Here is an 11,644-nt window from a genome sequence, read left to right as displayed (position 1 = left end):
CCATTTAAGCCGTCTCCAGCCATTATTAGTCTCAAAGTGGGTTCCTCGTCATCGAAAATAAACGTTTCTTTATTTCAGCGTAAAGCCATTAACCCACAGGGACACGGTAAATAAATGAAAGTTCCTGAAAGTACTTTATTAAAATCGAATATATTGTTTTTATACGATGATATTATTAATAATTTCTACATTGGGTGAGAAATATTAGAAGTACTATTAAGGTACTACTTTGCAAATAATTTTCAATTAAATTATTTCCTCAAAAAGATCACTTCTTTGATTGTAAACAATGCTATAAATTGTTTTGTTTTTCGTGTTTTTTTTACATAATAAATACAGCTGATTTTTCATACGAGAAATTATTTCTAGATGGCTCCTTTCCTTAGTACGTAAACCGCCACGTTGTTTTTGTATATGTGTAAGATTTAGATACGTCTCAAAGTAAACAGTTTGTTGAATAAACGTAGGTAAATATATAGCACTTGATTTTAATCAGTTCCCTAGAATGGGGTCTATACTTTATTTAAATCAGATTTTTTATTTGTGTTGTTTCTTTCAATTTACGGAGGTTATGCATAGCGTAGGCGCTGTCGAGTTGACTTTTGAATTACCTGATAACGCCAAGCAGTGTTTTCACGAAGAAATAACCAAAGATACTCTGTCTACAGTAGAGTTCCAGGTAGGCATTTATAAAATTCATTATTGATTTATATAATTTCATCTCTAGTCGACAAAGTGAAATTAGTGTCGTCAATGACGAGTAAATCAAGACAAATGTAAGAATTTAAACAATATTTCATTGACCATGATCTTTTTTTTTATATATATTTTATCATATTCCTAATCGTTCGAACTACGGTCAAACAAATAGATTTGTTTTGCAAATGAAATAGATATATTTAAGGAACTTAAGAAGAGAAATTTAAAGATTATTACAGGATTTGATGCCTTTTTTCGATATTGAGATATCTCAAATTTCATGGTAAATTAATCGGCAATTTTTCTTAAAAAAATAATTAATTTCTCTAATAACTACATAAAACGGAAAAGAACAAAATAAAATAACTTGGAATATATGTAAAATCATTACTTTCAGAGATATCGCCACTAATTAAAATGTTTTGGAATTGGTCATCTTTAAGTTTAACCTATGATCAATGAAGTAGGTCAAAGACTTCAGATCCAAAAGTCCATGACCTCTGACAAAAGGTCAAAATATAAAATAGTGGTCTTCTATTGATTTGAAATCCTGATAAGATTGAACATGTATACATTCTATGGCAGGGCTGGCAAACCTTTTTTTGAGAGCATGTTCCCAAATTGTCGATAATTTTCAGGAAAATTCTTTCAAGTGCCTATGGAAATTTTGAGCAGCAAAATTACTGTTATTATTATTATTATATTATATAATTAATTAACTATAGATATATACAGTATCTATGCCTTCAGATATATTGGTCAGGGGAAAAAACTTGAAACAGCAGTGAATTCCACCTTGGGCACACGTGCCATAGGTTCACCATCTCTGTTCTATGGTCTTGGTTTCATTGGAAATTCTAAAAAGATCATTTCTAGGATCATCAACAGAAGGTCATGGGTCAATGACTTCTAGAAAGATTTGAAATGATATGGAATGAAATCAAATAGATGCTGTTTTAAGTGATGCTTTAAGAAGAGAAATTTACATTATCACTATTGGACTTTTTTAAATGTTCCCCTTACCTATGATGGAAGGAGAAAACTGATCATACAAAGAAATAAAATAGCAGAAGTTGTTTAAAATTACATTTAATAATGTCCTGTTTTGTTGTTAAAAAATTTGGAATTCTTAGTTCACATTTTTTGTTATAAAAGTCAAATACTTTCTTAGTATTCATTATCGGTGTCAAAAATAAAGTTCATATTATTTGTTCGTTATAAATGATAAACTATCATAATTTTTTACTGATTAATCATACTGATAAGTAATGACTATAGACAAACTTTTATGGGTCTGTGACCTTGTGAAAAGGTCAAGGTCAAATACAGATGAAAATGTTGGTTTTAAAAAATTCATTTTTGCTAGCTGTATTTCAATAGTACGACGAATGTTAACAATTAAAACTTAAAAGTAAGAGAGTGATTCAATGATTATGTAACATTAATAGCTATTTTGTGAGAAATAACATGTAGGTAGTGATTTAATTGTTCTGGAGATATTGTTATGTGGTGATATTGTAAAACTATTGTTCAGATGAATAGAATTTTTAGTTCCTAGTTGTCTTGTAGACCTTACTAGGATACCTTGATTACAAAATAAAATGTTCCATGAAGTTATAATAAAACTTCAATACCATAGTTTTATACTTACATATAGTTATACAGTTGCATTGCAACTCATTAAAAGTTTTTCAATGCATTCTGATAGAGTAATATTGCTTAATGCAGAGAATTACTAAAATGAATGCTTATTTCATGAATCATGGTAATGATAAAATATAAAATTATGAGTTATCAAATCATTTTTCTCTGCAAATTAGATACATATAAAATGACAAAACATTACTTTTATCATTTTAACAAAAATCAAAGGAAAATATGTTATGGTAGTCAAGATTGATCAGTGTATTAAAGTACATATAAAGTGGCATTGTACTTTACAAATTTATCATACATAACTGTTCAATGAATAGGGTTTTGCTTGATAGAATGTCAAAGGGTATTTTGTGGTGAATCACCATTCATTTTTACAATTTTACTTGTAATTAACGAATTTTACAAACTCTGGTAGTTTACTGTTTTCTGAACTGAGCACTTTTCTTTTAGATGCACACTTTAAATTTAAGAAGGATAAGTTAAGCCAAACATTTATTATTCTGACTGCCTAAGGAATTATATGGATATTATATATGTTTGTATGTATTTTAAGTTTAAACTTAAAGTTGTAAACCAGTAAAAATGAACAGTAGATCTAAGTAAAGTGTGAAATCTTACTTGGAGGTCACAACAAACCAGTTGTTGAAAGTCAAATGGACAACATCCTTCACCTAATTATTGTATGATTGCAGAGACATGTTAACATTCAGTTCTACCAGTGTGTAGGTACTCCATGTGTGCACCAAGTAGTTGACAATGTCTGGGTAGGATATGTCTATGAGGCCTTTGTGATCACTTGACCAGTCTTTTTTTACTACCTCATATGGATCAATTCTGTTGATATTCTTCCTATATCTTTCTCAGAAATTTTATCAGTGTTTTTCCTCTTCATTGATAATGGCACTAATTTTGTCACAGTTTTTTAAACTTGACCCATAAGATGGCAGTGGCTTAAGAAAACCCTGGACATTGTGACATTATGTGAAAACTATCATTAGTATGAATGATATTTTGCAGGTAAGTTGTCATCTTGCGGCCAACATTTGTCCATCCAATATTACATTTGAATTAAAGATCTGGATGAAAGAAATTCTTGTGTTTATACTTGTGTCTCATAGCCAAACAAATTCATCCACCAGAAGACACTATAAAAAAGTACTTTCTCTAAAAAGAAAACAAAATATCTGGATTTAGATATCAGCACCATGACTCTCCTATTCAGATTTAGAGTTTTCAATAAAATGGACATTTCCAACTTTGACGTAAACTTAGTGAATTGAGGCCACTGCATAACCAATAGTTTTCAATAGTTTGTAATTTTGTTCTTTAAGAAGCTTAAAACATTCCCATATAGCTATAGTAAATTTCATTTCTTTATTGCCATATATTAACAAGATTTAGAAACCAAGCTTGAGGTTTTGATGATTGTGGTAACAATAAATTTCAAGGCCATATTTAACATTTTTTGTAACATCATTTTTGAACATATTACCATTAAGATTTCTTGTTTTTTTAAGGTTTGATGTATACTTGTTTGTATATACAATGTGAAACATAATAAAAAAATAAGTTTACTTTTACAGGAAAGCTATCATACTTGTATGTTATTGTTTTTTTTTATGAATGAATTTGTAAAGTTTGTTTCATTGACTGAAAAATAACACTCGTGTAATTGTCAATAACACTTGATGTTCAAAATGTGTAGGTGTAAAATTTAGATATGTATATTTATATTATATATGTTTTAAAAACTAATTTCTGATAAATAGTTGAATTTTCTTCAAGAACATATCACATGTAGTGCTGCTCAAGAAGGCAATTAAATTTTTGCCTGTTATTCAGCCATTTTGAGAAATATCACACTCATTTCAACACATTTCTGAAATGACTTTTACAAAACCAGTGAAAATTGTGAATGATAATACTTTTCTCTATTTGAAACATGTTTTAATAAACACAGCTGTTGTATAAAAAAAAACACCGGTTCTTTCTGTCAGTATTGTTTATATGCTCATGTATAAAACTCATTACATATTAAGTTAAATCCTATTCAAGATTTGTCATTGAGATTTCAATATCCACTGGTTCTGATCTAATTTTAATCAATCTCATACTTCTTTCAGCTTCTAACCTGTTACAACTGTGACTTCAGTCACACGTGACTAGCTAAAAATTGTGTAATAGTGTTATTGTTGTTTCAACTAGTAAATTTAAATATCCATCATTATTTAACCATAATGTACAGCTGTAATGGTTTGCATAAAGTGAGTTAAAGTTTGTTGTTATAAGCCTGTTGCTTCATCATTATTATTATGTTTCAAGTATAATCCATGATATTTTTTTATTCTGTATTTTTAATTAAGGGCTAAAATATGTTTTGAGCACATGTAATCTTTTAAATCAGTATTTGTTTAGTCATGGAATGCATCAGCAAATTACTAAAAAAGTAAATGACAAAATTAGCTTTGTTTATTACATATACTGGAAATGTAGAACATAATACCAAACGTTTTATCAAAATTAAGATTTTATAGCTAATGTTATATAATGTTTTTTTATTCCCAGGTTGTTACAGGTGGGCAATATGATGTGGATATGAGTCTAGAATCTCCAACTCGACAGATTCTGTACAAAGGGATTAAGAAACAGTTTGATAGTTTTACATGGACGGCTGCCCAGACAGGTGTATATACTGTGTGTTTCAGTAACGAGTTTTCTACCTTTAGCCACAAGCTAGTGTACATGGACTTTCAAGTGGGGGATGAGAAACCTCTCCCAGGGGTGGGAGAACATCTTTCAGCCATGACAAAGGTTAATTATGTCATTTTGGGTGCATGTTTCTTTGTTTTCATAAAGGCATTTGACCTTAAAGGGTCAACTAATATCATGCAAGACTTTACTTAAAACTTATCTATACTAGCATCTCAGCTACTTTATTTTAGTTTTCTGTTCATTTCTCAGCTGTTGGTTTCCAAATGATATTTAGCAGGTGTAATAATTTTCTGTCAAAACTTCCATATCAGGATGCCACTTTTTTGTGTGGTACTTTTATCTATTAATGGTTTGTCCTGCTATATCTATTTTTTTAGTTTTCTTTACTTGATTCTTCAAGTTATTTTCTATTATTCTGTTGCTTCTTACTTGTATCTTTTGTCTTTTCATGGTCTGTTCCCTGTAAGATGATTTCTTGTTAGTTGAATTTTATTTCCATATCCAGATTAATAAAAAAATTGTAATATAATTTTTATTCTAATATAAAACTTGTTTTTACTTCATTTGTTTTTAATTTAAAAAAAGCTACATATTATAAATTATATTGTGTTTCTGTAATGGTTTTTGTTGTTATTTATTGTGTTTGGGTTTAGGGTGACATCAGTATAGCTACTATAGTGTTTACTAATGTTATGTGTACAGCATTGGTGCATTGCACGTACCTTGTTTCTGTGAAGCTATACATAGCAATGTTTACTATAATTTTGAATTTAGTATGTGTGTCTTCATGATATTTTACAAGCATTTAGTAAACATTACAAGTCTGTTTTACACACAAACCAAATTTTTACTAAAGTTTTGTTTCATTTTATGTGTTTTCATGGTGAATGTGTGTTTTTTTCTTATTGACATTTTCAAGTTTCCAACCATGTGTTTTCTACTTAGGGCTTTTGTGTTTTATTTTTGTGTGCAAGATCATTTGTTATATCTGAAACTGTAATTAGTTTGTGTCAGATTTGTTTCTGTTTTCTATTACGATCATTTCTGTATTTTGAGTAGTAAATTTATTTCTTGTTAAATCTTTGTTGCTATATTTTTGTCTTTTAGAAATTGAGATAGTTTTAATAGATTTAGATTTTTTGGTATTTTAATGATTATTAATTGGCATCTTTGTATATCACCTTTATAGTTCTTGTGTTTGTTTTCTTTTTTCTGTGTGGTTAGTATAAGGATTTGTTTTTTCATGTTGTTTTGTGATGTTTTCTCTTGTTTGTGCTGTATTCTTGGTTTGTGACAAGGGTCTGTAGATTTTTAGGAACATTTTGTAGTTGGCTGTTAGTGATGTTTAATTGGTACACTTTCCAATGATTTTTCTTAGTTGTGGATTTTTGATAAGAATTTTTTAGTTTTTACTTTTTTGATATTTTATAAATTTGTGTAGTTAAATTATATTAGGCTTAACTTTTGGGTTTTGACTTCATAGTAGCCTAGTTTTTATCCTATTCACTTTTCTTATTGTCGTTTTTGTATTTATTGAGTTTTTTTCAATGTAGTTCCATATTTAGAAACTATAAATTATTTTTCGACTTTTCTTTTTGCCATTTTCTTTTTACTTTTATCTCCTCCCTCTGTGTCACCTAACACTGATCTTCTTGTATCCCCCCCCTCCAAAAACAATAGGTTAAATAATTTAGCTCCTGTTGTAAGTATCTCAATTAGTTTTGTTTTTGGTGGGTTTTTCTTATTCTTTTTGAAAGTTTATTTATTGTTGTTTCAATAAGGAACTCTTTACAGTTTTCATTAAAAATTTTATTTAAATTATTATTTTAAATTTTAAAACTGCAATGAAGTTGGTTTTGTGACCACATTTTTTAAACTTTCCCATTATTTAAGATTTAGAAGGCTTTATTCATAAATCTCATTCAATTCAAGACAAAGGTTTATCATCTTTTGTACAGAGTAACTGCTCTTTAAGTTTGGTCATTTTATTCAGGTACTTGCATTGTCCTAATAATTTAACCATTAACTTTATAAAATAATTCCTCATTAAAAATAAACTTTGAGAACTTGACAAATTAAGCCTAAAAACTTTCAGTAGGTAAAAAGTGTGATTGAGGTTTATTTTCAAAATATTTCCTCACATATAAAGTACCACTTTGAGATGTTGTTTCTGTTAAAGGAAGTTGCATGTGGTGTCCACATTAATGTAGAATAATAAGTTTAATATTTTTTATAAAATATCCAGTCACATATGAAACATCCTAACTTGTACATCAAGTATGGAGGTTAAACATCTGCATGTACTGAAGTTTGTTGAATGAAGAAGTTAAATTCAGTACTCAGTATTAGATGAAGCTATAAAGAACTAATTATATATTTACATTTTTTTTAGATTTATATTCATAGATATATTGTGTAGAGTTAAAATCTAGGTTTTAGAAGTAATTAATTCTGTAAAGTTTTATTGACAGTCAACATGCTAAATGTAAAGCTAAGGTTTTAAACCCTTTCTCCTTTGAATCCTAATCATATTTAAAATATAAACAAGGAGTTTTTTTTTCAGTTTTAAGGTGTGAAGCTTTTCAAGCCCGTAATAATTACTCATTATTTATCAGAATAGAATATGTTACACATACATGTATTTGTTACATTGTTTTGAAAATGGATCAAGGAAGTGTATTTTGGCATTGTAAGTGGATTTGAAACTTTGTTGTAAGTAATTGTACAGGATGATATAAAGTACATACTGACACATCTAAGAAAATTGAGTAGTCACATCTAAGTGCATGCACTTATAATTAAAGAATACTAGATATATCTGTATTATTTTTTTATGCATGTAGGTTGCAAGTATTGCTCATCCAGCTGATACTTATTAACATATGAAGTGTTTACATATAATTCAGAATATCACATTTTGAGAGATAGGGTCATCTGGCTTTTAAATTAATTTAACGTTCCAGAATTTTTTTAATGTTTGCTACATAATGGTTCCAAGACTGTTTTGAAAAATAGGTACAGTGAAAAAATCAATTTATGTAAACCATATTTGTGGAAAACTAACTTTTTACATGGACATTTAGTAACCAACAGTATAATCTGTTGAAGATATCTGTCAGAATAACAAATAGTGTGTGTCTATATATATATATAAATACTGAATTGAGAATTGGCGATTGTTCAACCTATTATTTACTCTTGAGGAAGTAAGCTTGTCTACCTTTATTTTATTGATTATGTGATTGTGAAGCTATTATTTTAACATATTAAGCTTTTACTTTCATGCCAGATGGAATCTTCAAGCATCCAGGTTCATGAGAATTTAAACACAATTATTGATTATCAGACACATCATCGGTTACGTGAAGCTCAAGGTCGAAAGTTTGCAGAGGATCTGAATGCTAAAGTATTTTATTGGTCCATTGGTGAAGCTTTAGCCATTCTCTGTATTGGTATTGGCCAGGTCATCATTTTAAAAAACCTTTTCACTGATAAAAAGACTGTTAGCTTCACATGAAATTCTTTGAATTGTTATGAAATAATGGGACTTACTGCCACAGTATTTTCTACTGTAAGGAAAGATTTTGGCCTGTGGAGAAGAATATGATACATGATATATATACATATATAGGAATGGTAGTACAGCCCAATGTGATATATAAGTGGAAACTCAATATAAATTAAAGTTTACATATTTGCAAGTATGTTTAATTTTGACTTGTCCTGTAATGTTTTATATGTACCCAAACCCACCTGAAAAATTAAGTACATTTATATTTCCAGCTGATTTTAGGTTCATATTGATACCATAAAATTAAAAACAGCATTACCTTGGTGATTACAGAACAACTTATTTTTTTTTAATATTTCTGAGATACTTATATTAAAATTTGGTAACTGAGGAATTGTTACCAGCCATTTTTAATTTTGTTCTTGGACTGCTAAAATATTTTTAATTAAAAAAATATGAATTAAGAATATTGTGAAATATTATGTGAGCATAGTAAAAGTTTTGATTAAATTCATTTTTTACCCAAGAAAAATTGTTATTTAATTTTGATGGATGAAAAGTATATAAAATATTAGTCAAGCACGTTTTCTTTAAATGGAATTTTGAAATGTTTTTCAAGAAACTTATATTTTTCAAATACTTAGTTGTTAGCATAAATGTGATGGAAATGTTAAGCTGAAATTCACTTTTCTGTAACTTACAGAAATTTGTCATGTGTATGCTCTTTTATTATTTTTCTGTCTATTCTTTAAAAGTATATTTTCATGCTCAAAAAATATTTCTTTAGCTTTTTACTTTGTTCATTAGTTACTCTTCCTAAGAGGATTGTTAATTTTTAAGATAATTCATTATGAACTTTTTCTTAAAATCTTTGTTTAAAAAAATTAACAGTATGTTAACTAAGTGTATTAGAACTGCTTATGACTCAGTTTTTATATAACTTTATTACATAAATCTCCCATTATGTAATATTTTTATTTCATCTTGCAATACAGAGAGTTTATAGTGAGGTTCAGTAAAATTGGTCTATGGTAACTTAACACAAAGCAAAATTAAACAATACAATTTCTAATAAGTTAAATACTTCCATAAATTTACAATATTTTATATCCATTACAAGTTCAGCATGTTTCTAGTTCTAGTGGCTTTTAAAATCAACATAATGTATTTTTTAAAGTAAAATCACCAATTTTCTAGAGGCAAGTAGTCTATAAATGTCTACTCTGGAAACCCTGTAAGTGCCATGATTCACTTATATTGTGTAGAAATGTTAGATTTGAACTTGCATATAAGTTATGTATCACAAAAATAAATTTGGTAAGCTATTTTGTTAAACCTATCAAAATTTATCTTTAGGTTTAAAGTGGATAAAATACTCTGCACAAAGACTGTTAGGGTAGGCCTGTTTCATTTTTTTCATACACACACATTTCAAATGTATTGTCTGAGGTTGAACTGTTGTACTAGCAGTGGAAGTCCTGCATTTACAAACAATAAATTGGTTATATATTTGTCAGTTTAGTTTATAAATTGTTATTTGTAAATGCATGCCTTTTTTTTTTTCGTTTCATCTTTACACAAGGAATATAATTAATAAAACATTACTTTGTCCATCACACTCAAAGAATTTTTTACAATATTTTTATGAAGTCTGTTTGCATTTCACAATTTTATACAAAATTTATAATCCTGTTATTGACAGGCTATTTTAATTGAATTGTGTAGATTTCCAGAAGATTTAGTTATTTTTTAGAAAAACTACAAGCAACAGAAACCAAATATGATAGAGTAGGAGAATGTCTTTTTGTGTTAACCCAAGAATTCAAACTGCTGAACTTCCATAATAGTGTGGAGACTGGGAATTTTTTTTTCTTTTTTTTGGCAGGAGTTTGTTCCTTTATTTCTTTTGCAAAGGACTATAATGTTCAGAGGAGACTTGAATGTGTTTTTTTTTCACAAGAACTTATTTCTACCCTGATACTAATTCTTCACAGTATGCAGAAAACAATAAAAACTAAAAGTAACATCCCAAACAATGTAACTAAACGTGCCAGGCAAGGTGTATCTTAAGACGTAACTTGCATTTTGAAACATAGCATAAATCTAAGTTTCCTATCTTATTGGTCAAGTGAATCATACCCACATTAATTTGTGTTGTGATGCTTTTACTTAATGTTACGTATTATAATTTCAAATGGTCTGAAACTGAGCTAAGTTGTTTATTTGTTTGTTATGGATTTCGTGCAAAGCTACACGAGGGCTGTCTGCACTGGCCATCCCTAATTTAGCAGTGTAAGACTAGAAGCAAAGCAGCTAGACATCACCACCCATCGCCAACTCTTGGGCTACTCTTTCACCAACGAATAATGGAATTGACCATCACTTTATAATGCCCCCACGGCTGAAAGGGCAAGTATGTTTGGTGTGAGGGGGATTCAAACCCGTGACCCACAGATTGCGAGTCGAATGCCCTAATCACCTGGCCATGTTGGGCCCCGAACTAAGTGATAATTTAAATTTAGTAGTTAAATAAATGCCAATATGTATCCAATTTATGATATTTGCTAACAATATTGATAGACACAGTTTTCTTTTTTAATACAAACATGATATAATTTACAAACCACAATACAATTTACAATAACAGTTATTACAAACAATGATTTATATACAAAAGTTTTGCAAACAATATAAAGTCTTCTTTCTGGTCTGGAACTTCCTTGATATCTTGTCGAGGGTTCGTGATGAGCGAGTTAATTTCGAGTTGACGTAGGTACAATTAATGGGGAGCTAGCTAGCATGATGAGCCTTGCTCATCACACACCGATTACAGGTCAAGCATGAGTTTTTTCTGCACATATCTTTGTAAGCAAATATATTTTGAACGAAATCCTGGTTTTTGTTGATACCATTTACAAACAATATAAAGTCTTCTTTCTGGTCTGGAACTTCCTTGATATCTTGTCGAGGGTTCGTGATGAGCGAGTTAATTTCAAGTTGACGTAGGTACAATTCACTTAATATGGAGCTAACTCGCTCTGTGGTCTTCACTGATCACACGCGGAT

The 11,644-nt window shown here is 29.2% G+C and overlaps 1 protein-coding gene across 1 annotated transcript; it reads left to right on the top strand.

The window, feature by feature from the left end:
* Positions 1-366: 366 nt before the first annotated feature.
* On the top strand, positions 367-10,094 carry LOC106465474 (transmembrane emp24 domain-containing protein 7-like). Its single transcript, XM_013925703.2, has 3 exons — positions 367-679; positions 4,921-5,166; positions 8,357-10,094. The coding sequence occupies exons 1-3, from the start codon at positions 506-508 to the stop codon at positions 8,582-8,584; spliced, it is 648 nt and encodes a 215-aa protein (XP_013781157.1). The 5' UTR covers positions 367-505; the 3' UTR covers positions 8,585-10,094.
* Positions 10,095-11,644: the final 1,550 nt, after the last annotated feature.

The sequence above is a fragment of the Limulus polyphemus genome, unplaced genomic scaffold, assembly GCF_000517525.1.
Source record: "Limulus polyphemus unplaced genomic scaffold, Limulus_polyphemus-2.1.2 Scaffold1956, whole genome shotgun sequence".
In the NCBI taxonomy this organism is placed as follows: domain Eukaryota; kingdom Metazoa; phylum Arthropoda; class Merostomata; order Xiphosura; family Limulidae; genus Limulus; species Limulus polyphemus.
The sequence above is the reverse complement of the archived record's forward strand: the minus strand, read 5'-3'. Positions and strand labels throughout refer to the sequence as shown.